Source organism: Parambassis ranga, chromosome 12 (genome assembly GCF_900634625.1).
Source record: "Parambassis ranga chromosome 12, fParRan2.1, whole genome shotgun sequence".
NCBI classification, from domain to species: Eukaryota; Metazoa; Chordata; class Actinopteri; family Ambassidae; genus Parambassis; species Parambassis ranga.
Window position 1 is genome coordinate 7,262,001 of NC_041032.1, and position 22,274 is coordinate 7,284,274.

Consider the following 22,274-nt stretch of genomic DNA (forward strand, 5'->3'; position numbering starts at 1 on the left):
CATGGCATTACACTCAGTTATGAAGAGGAGGAAGACCTATTGTCTTTTATGCAGACACTTCTTGAGTGGTAAGAAGCACAATTACAGTACTACATGCCTGTCAACTTACAAGTGCATCTGTTTAACTATGTACTACATTCTATAGTAAAAAGTGAGGCAGCAACAGCTGGAGCCCGAGGGACCAACACATTAATCTTAAGATCCAGTATTTGTCATCACAATAAGCATCTTCACTTAGCATTTCTTATTGTTTACTTTGCTGGTTGCACAGTTAAATAAGAAGCCTGAAATCCTTAATAATATTGTAATAATAGCTGTGTTACAACATACTACATAATAATAAACCAATACTAAACAACAACAAAACTGCTAAGGAAATGTAACAGTGTGTAAAAATGTAGCAACACTTGAGAAGTGGTTCAGCTGTTAATAAAGTATTTAAAAATAATCTGATATTGACGGTTATGGTGACAGTAAAAAGCAAAATTACAGCTGGCTAAATATAAACTACACAATTACAAAATGAGGGTGGAAGAAGAAGCTGGAGAAACCCACGAAATAACATCCAAATAGCAAAGAACTGATAATGTACTACAAGTAGATGAGATTACTTTAATTAGGTAACACCAGACAAAGAAGTATGTTCAAGCTACTTCATTAATAATCTTGTGTTAATCCATGTTTTATATGCTATCAGTCAGAGCAATTTCACTGGTGTGTATATATATATATATATATATATATATATATATATATATATATATATGTGTGTGTGTGTGTGTATATATATATATATGTATATATATATATATGTATGTACACAGTTTGTGAGAGCCCAGAACTGTGTGTCTGACCTGCTCACCTGTAACACGGGTGCCCCTCAGGGGACCGTCCTGGCCCCCTTTCTCTTCACCCTCTACACGTCGGACTTCAGACACAACACTGACGGCTGTGTGCTGCAGAAGTTCTCTGATGTCACTGCGATTGTTGGTCTCATCAGAGATGACGATGACGCGGAGTACAGAGGACTGACGCAGAACTTTGTGGACTGGTGTCAGCGAAACCACCTCCTGATCAATGCAGGGAAAACCAAGGAGATGGTGGTGGACTTTCGCAGACGACACTCAGCCCCCCCCTTACCGGTGAACATCCAGGGAATGGACATTGAGCAGGTGGACTCTTACAAATACCTGGGTGTTCACCTCAACAACAAACTGGACTGGACTCACAACACAGACGCACTGTACAGGAAGGGCCAGAGCAGGCTCTACCTGCTGAGGAGACTGCGGTCTTTTGGAGTGAAAGGGGCACTCCTGAAGACCTTTTATGACTCTGTGGTGGCATCAGTCATCATGTATGGTGTGGTCTGCTGGAACAGCAGCATCACTGAGAGGGAGAGGAAGAAGCTGGACAGAGTCATCAGGAAGTCCAGCTCTGTCCTGGGCTGCTCTCTGGACTCAGTGCAGGAGGTGGGTGACAGGAGGGTCCTGGCAAAACTAACATCCATGCTGGACAATGAGTCCCACCCCCTGCAGGACACCCTGTCAGCCCTGCAGAGCAGCTTCAGTGGGAGACTGCTCCACCCTCGGTGTGTGAAGGAGAGATACAGAAGGTCTTTCCTTCCTGCTGCTGTCAGACTCTATAATAAACACTTCTGATAGGAGCAATACTTACACACCACAGTGTGCTTTTATTTTACTGTTATTTATTTAGTTGCACTATGTACAGTTTATATACCATTTCTACCTCCACTCACCTGTGCAATAACTGTTAAATATGTAAACTGTTTATAATGTATATATCTTTTATTGGTAGCCTATTTTATATTGTATATATCTTTTTCCTAACTTATCCCTTGCTGTCTGTATGCCGTTGCAAAAATGCAATTTCCCCATTGTGGGACTAATAAAGGTTTCTTAATCTTAATCTTAATCTTAATTTGTATATGTGTATATATATATATATAGTAGTATATTCCTTAAATATATATCCTTTAGAATGTATTTTGTTTTTGTCCCCTTTTAAACATTTATGTCCCTTCCAGGATCCCGTAGTAAAGATGACTCATTTTCCAGTGATCTGATTGGACAGTAGTGGTAGGTCTGTTTTCAGGTAAAAGTTTGCGTCGCCAAAGGCAATAACGCTCCCAAATTACACGGGGTAAAATTACGTTGCTACAAGATGTTTATTTAAAACAACTTAGTGGTTTAAGGTGTGACAGCTGTATCTGTAGTTTGGTGAGTAGCAGCGTCTTTGTTTGCGGAGTCTGACGGGCCGCGCCCGTACGTGCCCGCGCCTTTTATTACACAGGTGCTCTCGGTGACCTCATCTCACAGGAGGACATACGGCAGGTGAGGTGTTGGCTTATCATACACAGTGACCGTAACATAACGTGTGTGTCTTGTTTTCTAAGTTTGCATGATAATAAGGACCGCGCAGCAACAGGTGTTATCAACAGCAACCTAAAGGTAAAGATGCTGCATAGATGCGGAAGGCAAAATGGTTAACGCATCCACCTTCCAGCGCCAGAGGCTCTATCAGGACAACTTTTTGCCTAGAACCGTCAATGAAACACGTTTAAGTGTCTGTTTATCTGGTTTAAAATGCGGCGTTTTCAAACTAACTTGATACATTTCCTCTCTTCTAGGCCGCCAGCAGCAGCTGTTGAATCATATGACAGATATATCAAAGTCAACATGGAGGATTTTTTCCAAACGGTAAAGTTCACACTGCTTGGGGCTGCAGGGCAGGTGAAACAACTGTGGTTCAAAATAATGTGATGAATAAAATTCCACTGTTTGAGGGTTTACTTAAAAAAATAATTTAATAGGACATTTCAACAAATTTATAGGCAAAACTAAAACCTAGAACATATACAGCCAGTTGTCTAGAACTGTCATTTTAAGTTATGTGTGTGTGTGTGTAGGTGGGGGAGGTCAGAAGCCTCATAGAGAAAATCTCCTGCCAGACAGATGAAGTGGAGATGAGGCATAGTGCCATCCTCTCCTCTACAAACCAAGACAAGAGTAAGTGCTGCATATGTTTTGTTTTTCCTCATCATGTGTCAAATTTACTGAGACCTAAATGGAAAAATAGAAGTTTGCCTTCGCTGTAAACTCCTTCAGGGCGTACAACACTGACAAAACAAACAGAACTTTAACAGCCTTTGTCAAACACACCTGTTTCTGTTTGTAGAGAAGACACTGTGTGAAGTACTGATATGCTGTTATATAGAACCATGTTTCATGTAATTTCTGACTAAAATTAAGCTACAGAATCACACTACATACCCCCGTGAAAATAGTATCAGTACATCCACCAGCCTAACATGATTGTTATTTAGTCATGTTAATCTTGGATTAACTAAATTCTGCTTAAATAATGTGGTCATGTCATTGTTTTTTGCAAACAAAGATCAGCTGGAGCTACTGAACAACGAGGCAAAGAAGAACGCCAACTTGGTCCGAGCAAAGCTAAAATGTAGGTACATGTAGGTATATTTATTAGTATGTGGGGCATCAGACTTCCTCATACTGAGACTGTGTAGTTCCTTACACAGGATTTGACTTGCAAATTAATAGACTGCTGTAGAGTGAAGTGTGAAGTAATCACAATCACTAAATTATACACTGCTATATACTCTTAGTTTTGTTTTTTTAAGGTTTAAACTTGTTTTGTCTCATACTTTGTTTTTTAGCAATGCAGAAGAACTGGCCTGTGGATGAGAACAGGATTAGTTCATCAGTAATCCAACGCATTCAGAAGAACCAGGTCTGAAAGTGTTCTGTAATAAGAGAGTTACTTAGTGATGTCCAACTGTGTATTACTCAGAGATTAGTACTCTGAGAGGCACTCCATCTTTACACAGTAGATGAAATCATTACAGACAGCAGCCTCTTTATGGGATTGATGTTTACATTGATTCATGTTAATCTGTCTTTCAGTAATCTTATTTTGAACTCTGCTGACTCTGTTTCCCCCAGCACTCACATCTGACACGCTGGTTTTCTGAAGTCATGAGGAGGTACCATAAAGCACAAACCTCCTTCAGAGAAAAATGCAAAGCGCAAATTCAGAGACAACTGGAAATTGGTGAGTTGCTAAAAGCAAATGGAAGCAAAACATAAGCACTGGTTCCTCCTTTCATTTGGGTCAGCAAAAATAGAAACACCAGGATCTTATCACAGCAGCACAGTTACTTTGTTTTGGGTATAGTAGAGCCTCTGTTCATTTTTCACAAGACAGAAAAATTGTAGAGCATTACAAAATACTGTGTTTTTTTATAATACCTGTGCTTCTATAATAATCAGGTAGAATGTTGGGGAGTAATTGCGCCACCCTGTGGTGTGCTTCTGAAGTTAGAACTTGTAATGGTTGCCATGGCAGCACAATAATGTTGTCCATTAGGAGGAGCATGTGATGACTGCCTCTGCAAAAATGGCACCACCATTATCACCTTATACTTTGCCTCTTTTCTGATTATGAGATTTCTCTTCAGATTACTAAATGTTTTAAGACGTTTAGGATGAACAACTTTCTCTACTGTGGGAATTATCTTATTTCAAACTGAGTACAACATGCTAAAACCTCATCTGTTCTGTGTCTTTCAGTGAATAAAGTGACTACAGATGAAGAGTTGGAGGAGATGCTACACCGTGACAATCTGGCCATCTTCATATCTGATGTTAGTGTAATTTCTAATGCAATGATTAATACCATCTTCGACAATTATTGATCCCTGACATATGCAGGTAAATTAAGGTTGGTGATTGTAAAAACAACTTTTCCTTTCACAGATTAACTCTGACAACCAGATTTCAAGCCAAGCACTGACTGAAATTGAATGCCGTCATCAAGACATTATGTGCCTCGAATTGAGCATCAAAGAGCTGCATGAGATATTTGCTGACACTGCCATGCTGTTGGAGATTCAGGTAAAGCATTTACCTTATTTGAAAATGGTTGTTGAGAACTGTTCTTAAGGAATACTCATAGATCAAAACCTGTGTTTTTCTTCCACCAGGGGGAGCTCATCAACAACATAGAAAAGAATGTCACAAGCGCTGCTGAATATGTAGAGGTCTCAAAGGCAGAAACCAATAAAGCTGTCGCATACAAGAAGAACCGGTACAAGATAGCGTCACTGCCAAGCTTCTTCAAGACATTCAAGAAAGAAACCACAGCTAAAACCACCGCAGACCAAAACACCTCTGATTTAAACCACAGCTGAACTTCTGAACCTGTATCAACTGCACCAAATATCCTGATCAGCATGAAAGACTTTCATGTGACCATCAGTGGTGGTCTAACATTCAGACTGATGTTTCAGTCTAATAGGATTAATCTAGCCAAAGGACATTAAAATACAAGCACATAAAATGTCTCACCAGACTCTCAAAATTAATTGATTCAGAACAGTTATTTTTCATGCAAAAATAATCCCTGGTTGATTTGACTCAGTCAGCCAGCAGGTGGCATAGCAACCTTACTGTAGATGCAGTTTCCAAACCCATCTTCCTCTCTGCTGTCCTCCTGAATTCTGGCGGTCTTTGTGTCTGTGATACTGCACTGATATGTTTTTTATTATATAATATCTCATTGTGCTAATCCAAGAAGAAATTTGTATGAAATAATCAAGATCATGTCAATCCTGTAATAAATGTGAAGAATGGTACATTACATTATTAAGTTACTTTAAGGTGACATAAATGAAGGAAGAGGACAGATTATAGATAATATGCGAAGTTCAAAGAGGTCCTGATAATATCGAGTGTGTGAGGATATAGTAATAAAGTCAAGTTGTAACATATGATGTACAAAACTTTTAGAGGACACCACTCCCATCAGGACAGATATATCATCCAGATTAAGGCAATAAATTTGCATGAATCTGTTCTGTCGAAGGGGACAGGTGCACCCTCACAGTGCCAGAAAACTGCCCCTTGTGTGAGAGTATATCTTTAAAAATTATTCTGTGGCTCACTCTTTCCTGCATCATGGGAGCTGTGCCAGGATGAACCCATTGACTTATCTCAGACAGAGTTGCTCGCTCTCTTTATCCGCCTCCCCCCCTCCGTTCCTCCTGTATTAGATTTCACAGCACCTTTTGCGCTTTGCTGAAACCACTGATTTCCAAATGGGAACCGAAGAAAAAAGGGAGTGAGAGATAAGGATGACAACGTAATTTTAAGACAAGAAGACCAGGAGGAAACTCAAACAGAGACAGATGTACATAAAAATATGGTTTCTTTATTGGTTGTGCCAGGGTGGTGGGACCCATAAAAATAGGTCTTGATTGCAATTTAAAAGGGCTGAGTGACTTGTGACTGCATAAAACCACAAGGGCCTGACTGTCCGCTTGGATTAACAGGTCATTCCTCTATTTGCTGTTTAAACAAACAGGAGGCTAATGTGCTGAAAGTGGCTTTCCTCCAAAAGAGCCATTAAAGAGTTGGAATGGACTACAAGGATGGACAAATAGATAGGTGGGAAAGGCTGAAGGACAAAAGGGAACAGTCTGTTTTTCTGCCTCCTCATGGAGCCTCCACATCAGGCTTACTTCTTGACTTTGCCCTGGGCAGCCACAGCCTCCATGGCTTTCTTTACAGTTTCCTCATCACCCAGGAAAGACATGGGCTTAACAGGCTTCAGGTCTGCATCCAGCTCATATACGATTGGGATTCCAGTGGGAAGGTTCAGCTCCATAATTGCTGCATCAGACATACCTGGACAGACCAGACAGGCAGACATAGAGATCAGCAGAAAGAACAGAGGGAATGTAATTGATACAATGTAAATTTGTCTGGAGCCTAACTATGTAGACAGGAAGGACAATCGTCTTACATAATCAAAGTAGTAAGCTGAGCAAGTTTTCTTCATGTCTCTATTTTAATTTTATTTCAGATATATGATCTTCTTCTCTTACTCACTCCCATATCTGACATTTACTGTTGCACCTGAGGCCCTCTGGATGTATAATTTCCTTATTCATGTCTGACCACTCCTTGAAAAACCACAACCTTTCTACATAAAGGTCATGACTGTAATGGGAACCTATCTCATGACCTCTCACGTCCCTGAGTTCTGGTTCCTGCATGCTATTTATATGCACTGTAATCCACAACTGTGTGTGTGTCTGTGTAAAGACAACTGTCTGACTGTGACTACACAGGTCTTGCCTTGCATGCAAATGCAGTTTGATTTGACATCAAATCGAATACATTTTTCAGGATTTTAAGTGCTAATCACAACAGACATTTATGGTTTTTCTTCTTTTCTGCTCACCTTCCAAGTGTTTGACGATGCCACGTAGGCTGTTGCCGTGGGCAGCAATGATGACATTCTTCCCAGCTTTGATTTCAGGAGCAATAACTTCATTCCAGAAAGGCAGGGCACGGGCGATGGTGTCCTTCAGTGACTCACATGTGGGCAGCTCACCGGGCTTCAGGTTCTTGTAGCGCCGAGACTAGAAGAAAAGGTAGTTCACTTACACAACTGCTGTTACATAACACACAAGAGGGTTAAGCAAACAATAGCATTTCTTTACATTTGTTTATGATAAAAACCTACTTTATATTTTAATTGGTTAATGCTTTAATAGTTTGTTGTTTTTTTTAAATTTAGCTAACAATCTTTTTTCAGGATCCTCACCTCACTGATGATTTTGTGGTAAGGGTGGTCCTTATCCATGGTTGGAGGTGGGATGTCAAAGGAACGACGCCAGATCTTCACCTGCTCCTCGCCGTGCTTTTCAGCCGTCTCTGCCTTGTTGAGTCCAGTGAGGCCTCCATAGTGGCGCTCATTCAGACGCCAAGTGCGAATCACAGGCAGCCACATTTGGTCTGTGCCCTCCATGATGGTCCACAGGGTCTTGATGGCACGCTTCAGCACAGAGGTGTAGCAGATATCAAACTTCATGCCTGCGTCCTTGATAGCCTGGGCTCCGCGCTTCGCCTCCTCCATACCCTTCTCACTGAGGTCAGCATCGAACCAGCCGCAGAAGCGGTTCTCTTGGTTCCAGGAACTCTCTCCATGGCGCACAATAACCAGACGATGGACGGCAGTCATGCTTAACAGTGTTTCTCCTGGGTTTAATCTAAACCAGACACAGTGCCCTCAGCCCTTCTAAGTTGCACAAACACACACACTGGCTGACCAACAGTGAGCCCAAGCCAGCATACCACACTCTTTTTATAGCTACTGGGGTAGTGACTGTGCATAGCAGACAGGCCTTCTTTACTTTCTGCCTGTAAGGGGCTTTCATGCTGTGATGGACATGCAAGGCAGACCAATGCAAACAGCACTCTGCCAGGCTGGTGGGACAGGCTGCGAAGGCCAGAGGTCAGATATTGGGCCAAAATAGCAACTTGACTTTTAAACTGACATCTGTGCAACAAAAGTGTAAAGATCAGAGTTGGCTGCAAAAGAGCCTGACACTGAGATGAACAGGTTCATCACTGGCAGAAAAACATGTACACTGTAGAGTGTGAGGAGTTATTTCCTTTGAGCAAATATTACACTTGCTCACAGGGCTTTTGTTGTGTGGTACAACAATGAGAGTAAGGGCTCATGTGGGTTGACCATTTTACAACACTGGGAAGATTTCAGTCAAAATATTGCCAAACACCTGAGTTGACAGTTTCATTCAGCTGCTTACTGTAAATGTTACTTGTTAGTGCCAAGAAAGGTGATGCAGATGATACTACTAAACGATTTTTTAAGAAGTAAGAGAAGGGTAAAGAGAGATACTAGAAAGTAGGAAGTTCAATGAGCATAAAAAAGGTGTTTAAAATCGACCTAAAGTTCTTGACGTGAAACATGAAGCCATCATGACAGCAGCGACATTTATGTTGTTATTTCAGTTTATCACCTCTAGGTGATGCTCTAGTATTATACAGACAAGTCACAACTTTACAGTTATCACAGTTTCTGTGAGAAAATTGTAAATCAACATATTTAATGTTGCTACTTACACAAACTAAAACTGGCAGGACCACATCAATAAACTGATTCTTTTTGTGTCTTGAATTAATTCAAAATGCCTAATGACCCATGCAGAAATATGATAAACGGTATATGCCACCGAGACAAGTGACTGAAGTCAAATATTTTGCAGGATCTTTAGTGAAATGTGATCCCTGGAAGCAGAAATGCACTGAAGCTTACGGTACATACATAAAAGAGCTGATGAAGCTTGGAAACTGAGCTCTAAAGCTGTAAGGGAAAGTCGATGTCTCCTGCCTCTCACAATGATCCATAGGAAATACAATAGTGCAAAAATATAATATTAATGGAACTCCAGGCCTGATGCCAACCTGCATCATGTGACCATGACACTAGGGTCATGCAGAACTAAAAATAAAACAATGGATTCATCCTGATAATGAACCATTTTAACAAACACACTACTTAGCACCAAAGAACTGACTGACAAGGTTCCACAGCGAGTGCTCAACAAACTACTATGACCAATTGACCTGTTTAAGGCAAAACAACACCTAATAAATAGATATGCTTATTGGACTGGAAGTAATAGTGGTCAAAAACAGATTTATGCAGATTAAGAAACACCTATAAACCTATAAAGCAAACTCACTCAGCAGGTGAAATATGGTTAATTAAGGCTGGAAAGCATGGAGTGCAGTTGCCTGTTTTTGCCTAAAGTGTAATGTTGTAATCATTTTATCCCTAATACTGGAAATGCCTAGACATGTTACAAGTATTAGTGGATAAGTTTTAATGCTAATTTGTCTCACAGAGAAGAAAAGCAACAACTTGGAAATTAGGATTATAAATGATTTAATCAGGCTGGGAGAGAAAAGCTAATGATCTACTTTCTCTGTTTCATTTCCCCGGGTCCCTTAAGCATCTTGTCTGCCAAAAAAATCGCTCTGGTGCAGATTGTCAGACTGCTGCTAGGGTGGGAAAAAGTGTACACAAGGGAGTTTGTGTGATCACAACTGTTACGATGACTCAGCCTGCAGCAGAGTCCATGCAGTTACCACTAAAGTCCCCTACCTCCTAACCCTGCCTGCCTGCCTGCCTGCCTGCCTGAATGCCTGCCTGCCTGCCTCACTTTAGTTTGGGCACAGAATTGCCTATAATTACTGGGGGGGAGTCTTTGCCGCAAAGGCAAAACACGCAAGCAACACACGCTCTAGATCAGTCACACCAAAAAAAAATTTAAAATAATAAATAAAATACACAGATATTGCTGCAGAAACTGCATTTATGCATTGAGCTGGAAGAAAAGACAGGTCCAGGACACACACACACACACACACACTCACTAGTTACACACAAAAAGAAATTGCCTGTCAGCAACTAGGTGTAATTGACCTGCCTGTGTACCTGTGCTGCAGATGAGAGGTACTGTTTGTCTTTTATGGAACAGGAGACAACAACCTGACAGAAAGCTCAGTGACTTTTCTATCCACTGGCTATCTATTTTTTGAGAAGTGATATAGTAGGGAAACATCCTTTGTCATAAACTACTGCAAATTTATAACATCACCAATGCAATGCTGTGTTCTCAAGGTGAGCACAACCCTTTGTTTCGACCCATAGCATGAGCTCCGACAGCGTATGCATTTAGACAGCCTTTCTGCCCACTTTAAATTTCTACACAATATAATAGAAAAGAGCAGAGTGTATTCATACAAATAGGTATACTATTTTTCTCCAGTCTTTACTATATAGTGCTATCATTTTATTGTATTAGTAGTAATAATTGTTCCTAGATAATCAGAATTTTGTTGCTCTGTACAAAATGTAACCGCTTACCTTTTATTTGGGTGGGATGGTATCTCTGGAGGTCTTTTGAGGTCACAGCTGTAGTTCTGCTCTACACCAGAAGGAGACATGCTGTGTCATGATTGTTAAATCAGGACATACCCTTCTCTTTCCTGCAGTGAAAGTATGTTTAAGCCATGTTGTTTCACTTACATACACAATTCATAAAATATGGACCTCCTAACAAAATTCACCAGCATCACCGAGGGCGGTGGTATAAGGTTTCATGTTAAAAATCACAGTGGGTGAATTTATATATATATATATTTATTAAAGACTTTTTATGTGTTTGCTGCACTGTGAAAAGAGTAGCTGTTTAGAAGTGGTTTAGTTCAAAATCACTGTTATACCAAAATCAGGACAGACACACACTCATTTTCCTCCCACACTTATTCCCATGGTTCCTCTCTCATTTCTTGCTGTTGCAGAGTAAGGCTATTGAGCCTTCATTGTCAGACTGAGGAAAGCGCTTGCGTCAGACTGCACCCTCCTGCTATAAAAGCAGAGGCTGCTGCAGCAGCAAGCAGTTGAGGCTTAAACCTGAGCCCTTCATACACCTCCTCACACACACAACGAGGAGAGGGAGAACAACCTTTCCTCCCAGTTCGCAGCCATGAGTAGCATCGGATATGACCCCTACTACTCCACCTCGTCGTACAGACACTTCTATGTTGAGCCTGCCCCTCGTCTGGTGACCAGAGGGAGGACCCACTCCACCTACTCTTCCTATGCACCCCCAAGGTCTTCTTCTCGTCTGCAGTACTCCTCTCCTGGCCGGGTGCTGTTCTCCTCTACTTCACCTGCATCTTCTTTAGAGCTGGAACTCAGCCAGGCTGCCCAGATCAGCTCTGAGTTTCGAGCTGTACGCACACAGGAGCGCAGCCAGCTGCAAGACCTTAACGACCGCTTTGCCGGCTTCATAGAGAGAGTGCGTGAGCTAGAACAGCAGAACCGTGCTTTGGAGGCAGAGCTGCTGCTGCTGAGGCAAAAGCACACAGAGCCCTCCCGCCTGAGAGCACTGTACGAGCAAGAGGCCCGCTCCCTGAGGGCAGCTGTGGATGAAGCCCGAGCAGAACAGCAGGCTGTCCTAGGCCAGAGAGAGCGTCTGGAACAAACTCTGAGTGCCCTGCAAGGACGATATGAAGAGGAGGTATTGGCTCGTGAAGAAGCGGAGGGCAGGCTTATGGAGGCCCGTCGTGAAGCTGACCAGGCTGCCTTAGCCAAGGCTGAGCTGGAGAAGAGTGTTGAAACTCTGCTGGAGGAGTTGGCCTTCCTAAAGAAGATTCATGAGGGAGAGGTGGCTGAGCTCCAGGCCCAAATCCAGCTGGGAGTCCAGGTGGCTGTGGAATCTGAGGCTGCCACTCCAGACCTCTCTGGAGCTCTCAGGGATATCCGGTCCCAGTATGAGAGGCTGGCTGCAAGGAACATGCAAGCAGCTGAGGAGTGGTTCAGAGGGAAGGTGGGCTCCCTGACTGAAACCGTGGCCCAGCACAGTGATGCAGTTAGAAGCTCGAAGGATGAAGCAGGTGAATATCGACGCCAGCTGCAAGCCCGACTGCTGGAGATTGATGCATGCAGAGGACTCAATGAATCCCTGGAGAAACAGCTACATGAGATGGAGGAGAAGCAGAGTGCAGAAATAGCTGCTATGCAGGTCAGTGAAGGTGTCGTAGTTCTCCTCTAATTCCTTTGTTATGCCCTGGAAATCTATTTATATTTAAGGATTGTTGGCCTATTTAGGCCAACAATCCTTAAATATTACTTGAGGCTTTCTTTTTATCAGATTTCCTGTCATTATGTCCTTGTGTCATTGTGACTTGTATGACAAAACACTTGACTCCTATTGGCTTCTATTTAGGACACCATTGGGGAGTTGGAGAATGAGCTGGGGGGCACCAAACAGGAAATGGCACGCTACCTAAAAGAATATCAGGACCTTCTGAATGTCAAGATGGCTCTGGACATTGAGATTGCTGCATACAGGTGAAGATGAGAAACTTTGATATTAATTTGATATTATTATTGTTGAGCTGAATGGCTGGTTTGTGCAATATTGGCTATTTTATTGTCTGTGGTTTTAATTTATTTAACCTGGATATACCATAACATTTACATTACATGTTTTTAGGATAGCATAGAATAAAAGGAGGATGTTATGCTGCCCTTTTTGGTATATGGAGCTCTCATCTACTCAAGTATTCATCCCGTGTGTTTTCACCAACCTCAACAGGAAGCTCCTGGAAGGGGAGGAGTCCCGTTTCAGTGTAGGAATGGCTGGGGGGGTGTCCTCCTTGTATAGCCACACTTATTCAGCTCCCTCCTTCAGCCGACCCGTCTTCTCTAGCTTAAGCTCTGGCACCTCCTACTTGATGACATCACGCCTGCTCAGCTCCAGCGTCAGTACCACTGAGGGAATCATCTCTGCCAGTCACACCCAACAAGCAGAGGCCAGCCCACCTGGAGAAGAGGAGGAGGAGGAAGAGGAGGTAGACGAGGAAGAGCAGGAGAAGGAAGAGGAGGGAGGAGAAGAGACAGAGGAGAAAGGGGAGGAGGAGGAGGAGAAGGAAGAGGAGGAGGGAGGAGAGGAGGAAGAAAAAGAGAAAGAAGATGATGAAGAAGAAGCTAAGGAAGGAGATGAAGAGGCTAAGGAGGGAGAAGAGGGTTGGTGCATGTTTCTTAATCAAATTCTGTGATTATGCAAATTATTAACAATTATGATTGACTGACTATAAATAATTAAACACTATCTTTTGATACAGGTGGTGATGAGGAGGAGCAGAAAGAAGAGGTAGCAGAAGCTGCTGGTGATGAGGGGGATAAAGAGGACAAAGGTGAAGAAGAGGACACTGAAGTCAAAGAGGAAACGAAGAAAGAAGAAGAAAAAGCAGAAGAAGTCGATGACAAAGATGAGGATGCAAAGGATGAAGGAAAAGAAGAGGAAGAAGAAGCTAAAAAGAGTGAAGAGAAAGAAGACAAGGCTGACACCAAGAAAGAAGCCAAAGCTGACGACAAAGACGTCAAAGCTGCCCCGAAAAAAGACGAAAAAGCCGATGCCAAAAAGGAAGAAAAAGCAGCCAAGCCTGAACCTACTGACGAGAAAAGCACAACGGGTAAAAAGTAAACCAGCAGCCTCAGTAAACCTCGTTCAGAACTGTCCATGTGCAAACCATATATCAATAACCAGTAGAGGTACCAGCGCTATCCTCTCAAATTTGCTTGTTAACATGGTGCTCAATAAAAAAGTCAGATAGCCATTTACAGCTACAAATCAAGGTTAACTGCTTGCCAATATCCAGAGCAATCCATAAAGTTCTGGCTGCACACTTCGTGGTGAGTGTATATGTGTAACTGTTGAATGCACAAATGAATGAGAAAGGTTCAGAGGTGAAATAAAAGATTCTCATAGCTATGTTGTGTCACAGTGTTATAATTTAAAGTTTAACCCAGAAACAACACATGTTTTACAGCTCGTGTCTTGGGGCACCTGTTGCTTGACACAGGTTTTGGAGAGGGGTGAGGATGTCACATTATTTATCCCACATGATCTGACAGGTTACAGTGACTGCACTGTCACAACATTGGTTCTCAGTGTCCTCCTGTGTCCTCCTGTTATAGTGAGTCCTGCTGTGTTTTAGATATTTCTGAGAATTTTGAAAGCATAAATACAAACAAAACTGATGAGCTATAAACATCTAGCCTTAATACACTTTTGCTAGGCTCACCTATACTGATGACATGACTTAATAGCTATGCTAATGATAACAAGCTTTTAAAAAACATATTTAGATGACATTATATAAATATAATATTGCATTTTGTTGCAGAAATTAGCATATCAAAAATGTTTTATCACAAAAGCAAAACAATTGAACTTACCGTGACAGTGGTGTTACTTCCTGCTTTTAGCTTCATTGAACTCTCCCCTTCCAGACAGAACAGAGCATAAAGGAAGCTACACCCTGCGTGCTTAACTCAATGTGACGCAGGATTTATGATTCCACTTTCCAGCGGCCTGGCATTTAACAGGTAAGTTTACTGCGTAACATTCCAGAAACTTCATAAATTTGCAAATGTGCACATCTGAATGCAGCTGAGCTTAGCTAGCATTAGAAACCTAGCAAACACACGTGTCCACTAGATGAGCGTAACTTCCGGGTTCGGTAACCCGACAGATCCATGGGATTCACCTGGCACACCACTGATTCACTGATTGACTCACCGGACACAGGCGATTCAACGTGAATCAAAATCAAGTGTTGCCATTAGGTGTCACCGTCGAGTCTCTGATTCAGTGAACAATCTGCACATGCGTAGAGCTGACGAGTCGCATCGGGTTCGGTAACTCGGCGGATTCATGGGATTTACCTGACACACCACCGCTGATTCACTTAACACAGGAGGTCAAGCGTGAATGATACTTAAGGGTGAAACCGGCCCAGGCACAAGTACCTTAGGGCATTGTGGTTTGGCATGGGATCTTAAAAAGCTTGGGGAACATGAAGATGTCTTTGCAGAGTCTGCATTAAATTCCAAACTGTTGAGCATGTGTTGATGGACTGCTGGATATATAAAGATCAGAGAGAGCAATTATTTTCTGCTCTACTGGAAACTGGAATTAGCAGAATATCACTGTGATGAATGTTAAATCCATCTGAAAACAGGAGTTCTCTTCCTCTGAAATGGATGCGCATAAATCGAGCCATTACCAAACCTGACCTGTGAGAGGCAGCAATATGCCATATGGCATCTAGTCTGCCGGAAATAAAGAAGAAGAAGAAGAAGGCCCGAACCAAAACCGGGTTCATGTGACCTACGTGCCTAATGTAAGTGTAAGTGTAATTGTTGGGATTATTCTGAACTCATTGTTGCAGTATTGATATAATTCTGATCACATTTAGAGTAGGTATTTATTATATCTATCGTTTTTGTATCACACTGGCTGTTTAAATCCATTTGATAATTTAAATCCATTTGTGTGCACTGGTATCCCATGTCATTTAGGCATTGTCACACACAGAGACTCAAAAATCCACGGAGTGACAAGTTTTTTTTGGCAATTAGGCAACACTAATTCAAGTGACTCATATGACTTACTGATCTGGATCAGTTTAGTGAGTGAATCAGAGGAACCTGAACCCACAAAAAGATCCAGATGTACCACTACTATTCAGGTTAACGTAAAACAGCATAAAAACAACCCAACATTTTTATAAATGGTAATTAAATTTAATTACTATAAAGGTAGGGTAGGAGATTTCCTTCTGATGCACTTTTTGTTAAATTAGTGTAACTTCTCTTTACAATCCGATAGCAACCGAGTTCGGCAGATAGTTAAGAATATGAATCATCTGTGGAAGCTATAAAACGCTAAAAACATCAGCCAATCCTCCGGGTGGACCCTGCACGGAGTATTGGCTGGTTGTCACTCTCTTCCTGCTCTGCGCGCACCAGAGAGGTACATGCATGATGGCCGAAGTCACAGACCGCAGCTCGTCTTCAGGTAATGCGCGTCCATGTGATTGGGAGGCGTGGCTTCGGGGTGAGCTCCGAGAGAAAGGGGCGTGTGTTTACTTTCGAAATCTGGCTGACTCTCACTGAGTTTTCTAAATCTTCTACCCTACCTTTAAACTCTCAACATAACTTTTATTTATCACTAATACCTATGTATAAATGCAAACCACATTGGAATAGAATGATAATAATAAAATGACAAGAGACAGTGCTTTAACTTCTTTATGACATTTATTGAGCAAATGCTGCTGGGAAATCGTTCATGATGAGTAAAGTCATGGGATTGCAAACAGTAGCACCTCATTTATTTCTGTATTTAAATTCAAGTCCATCCTATGCGTACAAGAATGCACATGTCTACGCATTTATAGATATATATTCTTTGTCAATTGCACTCAGGTAAACATAACAGACACTGATAAAAAGCATGTTTAAGGCTAGGAGTTTCTTCAGGTTTGTTAAGCTTTAACTGCTTCAGTTACTAGTTGAAATATGGTCATGTGTTTATCTTATCGCTGCCCCGTTTCTTTCTTCTCTGTAAGTTTGTGTATTAATTATTATTAGTTTCTTTTTGGCTCAGTTGGTGTCTTCACATGTCAAGTAAGGCTTCTTCAGTAGAGTACATGTCTGCTTTGAGGACCATCCTCACCTGCCTGCTCCCCTCATCCCTCCCCCCACCCCCCCGTTCCCATTTTACTTAAACTCAAAATTCTTCTCAGCGTTTAAATGATTTTCACTCGCCCACCCGTATTGCATTTGTTCCTTTTACACATTTACTCTTTTTACAGTGTATTTCTACCAAACATACAGATAAGAGAGGAAATGACTCCCCTCCCCTGAGCTAGCATGCAGAGACCCCCCCGCTCCCTCCCACCCATGAAGTCACCCATGAACTGCAGAAACAAAGGAAAAAGAGAATAAAATGTCTCGGGTGCTTGCTCCTGACTGCGTCCGCAGTGAAGCCCATTTAAAGCTTTCACTCAACATGCAGTTTTGAAATTTGTAGCATTTAAGTTTTGGCTTGTTTCTATGACTTTTTTGTATGTTTGAGAGTCGTTATCTTTAATACATGGCTCTAGCTGTATGAATTTGTTATGTCTTGTGTTGATTGCTTGTCAGCTTCTCTCCTCCCGTCTCCCCGTCCTCCTCTTCCTCCACTTGTGCCAAATGAGCCACTTGGATCCTGCTCAGTCAGCCTCTGTCACCTGCTTGATGGACTGGGTGGACTGCTTCTCAGTCTTCTTGGTGGAGACTAGCTTCTCCTCCTGCACCTCCTCCACCTCCTTCACTGTTTCAGTCACAGTGATGGATTTGGTGACGTGCTTGGACCCATCCTCTCCTGTGGTGATGGTCTCCACTGTCTTGGTAATCACCACCTTCTGGCTGCCATCTTCCTTAACGGGGCTCTCATCTACGCCGTTAGCGATCACATCACCTTCTTTGCCCTCATCCTTCTCTTTTTCTTCAGGGCTGCTCTTGTCTATGTCCCCATTCATGGCAACATCCTTCTTTTCTACTTTCTTCTCTTCTGTTGAGGCACTCTTCTTCTCTGATTTGTCTTCAGCAGCTTTAGGAGCCTCGGTCTTGGTGATCTCTTTCTTTGGGGACTCAGCTTTCGGGGAACTAGGCTTAGGGGATCCAGCCTTTGGTGAGCCTTCTTTGGGAGATTCAGGTTTAGGTGAGCCTTCTTTGGGAGATTCAGGTTTAGGTGATTCAGACTTGGGGGAGCCAGGTTTGGGGGAATCAGACTTTGGAGAACCAGGTTTTGATCCATCAGTTTTGGCAGCCTCTTCCTTTTGGGCCTCTGGCTTTGATGCCTCAGTCTTGGGAGCTTCTGCCTTGGCTACAGCTTTGTCTGATTTGTCATCTGCTTTCTCATCTTTTGACTTCTTCTCATCTTCTTTTTTGCCTTTGTCAGCATCCTCCTTTTCCTCTTTCTCATCTCCACTTTTAGATGCCTTGTCACTACCTGCCTTTTCATCCTGATCGCCGCCCTCTTCTTCGTCAGCAGCAGCTTCCTCCTCTCCTCCGCTGCCCTCTTTGTCTCCTGCCTTCTCTTTGTCAGGAGAGGCTTTAGACTCTGAAGCTTTGGAGCACAATACTGTCTCCTCAACTTCCTCCTCCCCCTCTTCCTCTCCTCCTTCCTCTCCTTCATCACCTCCCTCAGCATCACCCCCCTTTTCTCCCTCATCCTCTCCCTCTCCTTCGCCTTCTTCTTCTTTGTCCCCCTCCTCACCACCTTCTCCCTCGCCCTCATCTTCCTCATCACCACCATCCTCCTCTTCCTCCTTAGCAGGTGCGCTAGCGCTAACTTTGGCTTCAGTGGCTGCTACGACTTCCTCTTCTTCTCCTCCCTCTTCGTCTTCTCCACCTTCTCCCTCTTCACCCTCACCTTCTGCATCCTCTCCCTCTCCATCCTCCTTTCCTTCTTCCTCCTCTCCCTCCTCTTCACCTTCTTCTGGCGCAGAGGACAGCTCTTGTGCAATCTCTGCAAGGGCCTCATCCATGTCAGACTTGTCATCCTCTACCCTGGTCTCCTCAATGATCTCTTCCACAAACTTGTGCTGCACTTTAAGTTTGGGGGCCTCTGATTTAGACTTTGAGATTTTGGTGGAGGTGACCTGGCGATAAGGAAAAGTGCTAAAGTGGGTCTCCTCACCTTCAAGAAGTTTCCTGGTGAGACAGTAAATGTATATATTACAATTTTAAAACCCATACTGAAGAGAATAATTGTGGGATGTTGTTGCTATATTTACCTATATGCAGCAATCTCAATGTCCAAGGCCATCTTGACATTGAGCAGGTCCTGGTACTCACGCAGGTGGCGAGCCATCTCCCATTTAGTGCTCTTAAGCTCATTATCCAGCTGGTGAATTGTCTCCTGAGGAAACAAACAGCAAACACAATAAAACAGGGTTGATTAAATACAGCATAATGCAGCATAAAATTCTCATCTGCAGAGTCATGCCAGCAATTAACCGCTGCAGTGAAATCCAGCCCATTTTAATTCAGCTCTCTTTTATTCTCCAAGGCCGTCGCTCTAATAAATTCTGACGCAATACAGTTTTCTAGATATCTCGTATGCCTCTGTTTCAAGGGCAGCCTCCACACTTTTTCAATACACCCCCACCCCCTCCCAAAAACTCTCAGTGGTATGATGCAAGGACAGAGCCAATGAAGGCATCGACCCATGTCTCTGACTCAGCAAGAGAGAGAGAGAGGGGGAGAGAGAGAGAGACAGACTGCTGCAGTCTGCATTTCTTAACACTTGGAAATCCAGTGAGCTTGTAAAGAAACTCACAGTACTTACAGTCATTATGCACCAGAAAATTAAACAATAAAAAAAAAAAAAAAAACATAAGGAAAGTTTTTCCCCTCAAATAAAGTCCTTCTGATCTAAACTGCGTCATTATTGCAAAAAAAAAAAAAGATCCTAACATACAGCAAACTAACAGCATTCTGAAGAAAAACACACATATTAAAAGGTGTATTCAGCGACCAGGGGGTTTTCCTACCTGCAGGCTGGCCAGATCACTGTTGTGGCGGTCCTCAATTTCATTCAGCTGTCTCTCCAGTGAGTCTCTTGTCCCGCGCACGGACTCCAGCTCCACCGTCTTGGACTGCAGCTGGCGGCGGTAGTCTGCTATCTCATCCCTTGCGGACTTTATGGCGTCCTTGTTCTGCTCCGCAGCCTCGGTAAGCTTGGCGTAGCGGCACATGAACCAGTTCTCCACCTGCTGCAGGTTCTGGTTGGAGTGACCCTCCAGCTCGCAGCGGATCTCGCGGAGAGCCTCGGTGATGTCCGCCTTCTGGAGGTCTCTCCTCTCCACGGTCACCTGAGACGCCTGAATCTGGGCGATGAGATCGCTCACCTCTTCCTCGTGGTTGTTGCGGATGAAGGCGATCTCATCCTGCAGCGACTGAACTTTCTTCTCCAACTCAGACTTCACCAACTCCGAGTCGCCCATGTCCTTCTTCAGGACGCGGATTATTGCCTCCGTCTCCTCTCGGATGCGAGCTTCTTCGTCAAAGCGGTCCCTGAGCCGCTGGATGTCCTCATCGATATGGTCAGTGTCGAGCTGGATTTGCGCCTTGTCATGGTGGATCTGCTCCAGCACCGAGCGCAGCTCCTGCAGCTCCTGGTTGTAAAGGTCGTCCAGCTGGCAGCGCGACACCTGCTTCTGCCGCAGTGCCTGGATCTCGTCCTCGATCTGCTTGTTCTGCTGCTCCAGGTAGTGCACCTTGTCAATGTAAACAGCAAAGCGGTCGTTGAGCCCTTGAAGTTGCTCTTTCTCATTAGATCGCTTGTAGTCTCCGTTCAGGAGGGAGGTTTGACTATAATCAGCGCTGTCGGCGGAGCTGAGCACCGTGGAGCTGTATGCTCGGGACACCGGCACATTCACGCTTCTCTTATAAGAAGTGGTCATAGTGGAGCCAGGGCTTGCCCGGGACCAGGACTGAGAGCGAAAACCGCTAGAAGGGCTGCTTCCGGAGCGGCTGTAGCCATAGCCGGTCGTTCTGGTATCCATAACTCTCCTGAAGGGACTCGCTATAGTGTCCACCGGGTAACTCATCCGGTCAGACTAACCGTATAGTGGATGGTGCGCAGGAATGGAGGGGGACGGTGCAGGAGGCGTAGAGGCGTGCGGCGAGAGTGTGTATGTGGGGGTGTGTGTGTGTTATGTATGTATGTGTGTGTGTGCAGGTGAGGGGTGTACGGCTCTCACAGCGTGTGAGATCTGCTCCGTCTGCTCCTTATATATCTGCGGCTCTGTCGCTAACAAGGCAAATCCAAGCACTTTTGTTTCGTCCATTGATGGAAGAGAGGGGAGGGCGCATCCCCCTCAGGCCCGCAGCTAATGGTCCAGGGTCCCGGTCAGTCCGAACCACGTGGACACGTGGGTGTCCGATTTAAAGTAAACGGGCACAGACAGACAGATGATAGATAGATAGATAGATAGATAGATAGATAGATAGATAGATAGATAGATAGATAGATATTTTGTCAAAGTGTGTGATGTTGAGTGAGATCAGCACCACGGACAGCGACTAGCATCATTAAGATGGATTTTTTTGGGGGGTGGGTAAACAAGTGGTTTTCACATATTGAAGTGAATTTCTATCACAATCACTACATGACATCAGCTTCATGTTTCTGCTCAATAGTGCTGACACAAAGTCTATAGTTGTTGTGTTTGCCTGTCATTTTAAATTAAGATGCATCTTTTCTTCTAATTCTCCTTAAATTTAAAGACAGTTATTACAATATTATTTATTGTGAGTGTCAACATTTTTAGTCTTTCTTCTAAGATCAATTTAATTTAGGTGATAGATTTTTTTGCTTGGTCATTCTTTGGGAGGTTGGAATTAAGACATTTTATACATTTCTTATTTCACTGCAAAATCCATTCTAATTACTAAAAAATGAATTCGTCATTTTAAATAGCATGCGTCCCCAAAACTGGACTATTAAGAAAATTATGCGTATGTAGGTGAAAAGTTGTAATATCTTTAGGTTTTCCTTCTGAGAGAGTATCTCTTCAGTGATCTGTCTTTGCTGGGTGCAAAGCTATCCATGCATTAGATGAGACATGAACCCCCCCAACCCCAAACAGTGCAACCTCACCCTGTGTGTGTGTTTGAGCTGCCTGTCTGGCTTCACCAAAGGTCTATTGAGCTCCTATCAATCACGATGCTTCTCTCAAATATTGGATGACTTTGGTCAATTTGAATCGATTACCAATGCTTGGAGGTAATGTACCAAAACAGCTGCATCAGTGCTTATAAACATCATTGTTAGGTGCATTCAATTCTGCCAAAATCACCCACACGTCCGTCTACAGGTACAGCCACGCTGAAAGTCACTCAAAGTGAATGCACACAGCAACTACGCAGCACAGCTTTGCAGATATATTGCATATACTGAAGTGGCTCTTCCTCACAGATAATAATAATCATCTATCTAAATTTTC

At 43.2% G+C, this 22,274-nt stretch overlaps 4 protein-coding genes across 4 annotated transcripts; 2 read left to right on the forward strand and 2 right to left on the reverse strand.

Moving 5' to 3' along the window:
• Window positions 1-2,108: 2,108 nt before the first annotated feature.
• LOC114443764 (syntaxin-2-like) lies at window positions 2,109-5,517 on the forward strand. Its single transcript, XM_028418070.1, has 9 exons — window positions 2,109-2,351; window positions 2,648-2,717; window positions 2,927-3,026; window positions 3,415-3,480; window positions 3,698-3,771; window positions 3,984-4,092; window positions 4,611-4,684; window positions 4,797-4,934; window positions 5,024-5,517. Exons 2-9 carry the CDS (start codon window positions 2,697-2,699, stop codon window positions 5,228-5,230), a joined length of 789 nt encoding a protein of 262 aa, XP_028273871.1. The 5' UTR covers window positions 2,109-2,351; window positions 2,648-2,696; the 3' UTR covers window positions 5,231-5,517.
• A 767-nt stretch (window positions 5,518-6,284) lies between these two features.
• pgam2 (phosphoglycerate mutase 2 (muscle)) lies at window positions 6,285-8,177 on the reverse strand. Its single transcript, XM_028417796.1, has 3 exons — window positions 7,651-8,177; window positions 7,285-7,465; window positions 6,285-6,725 (listed from the first exon to the last, which is right to left on the reverse strand). Exons 1-3 carry the CDS (start codon window positions 8,065-8,067, stop codon window positions 6,556-6,558), a joined length of 768 nt encoding a protein of 255 aa, XP_028273597.1. The 5' UTR covers window positions 8,068-8,177; the 3' UTR covers window positions 6,285-6,555.
• Window positions 8,178-11,330: 3,153 nt separating this feature from the next.
• Window positions 11,331-14,189, forward strand: nefla (neurofilament light chain a). Its single transcript, XM_028418124.1, has 4 exons — window positions 11,331-12,445; window positions 12,650-12,774; window positions 13,022-13,452; window positions 13,551-14,189. The coding sequence occupies exons 1-4, from the start codon at window positions 11,405-11,407 to the stop codon at window positions 13,910-13,912; spliced, it is 1,959 nt and encodes a 652-aa protein (XP_028273925.1). The 5' UTR covers window positions 11,331-11,404; the 3' UTR covers window positions 13,913-14,189.
• Window positions 14,190-17,169: 2,980 nt separating this feature from the next.
• Window positions 17,170-21,050, reverse strand: nefma (neurofilament medium chain a). The gene is made up of 3 exons (XM_028418123.1): window positions 19,818-21,050; window positions 19,059-19,183; window positions 17,170-18,975 (listed from the first exon to the last, which is right to left on the reverse strand). The coding sequence occupies exons 1-3, from the start codon at window positions 20,874-20,876 to the stop codon at window positions 17,490-17,492; spliced, it is 2,670 nt and encodes an 889-aa protein (XP_028273924.1). The 5' UTR covers window positions 20,877-21,050; the 3' UTR covers window positions 17,170-17,489.
• Between the last annotated feature and the right edge of the window lie 1,224 nt (window positions 21,051-22,274).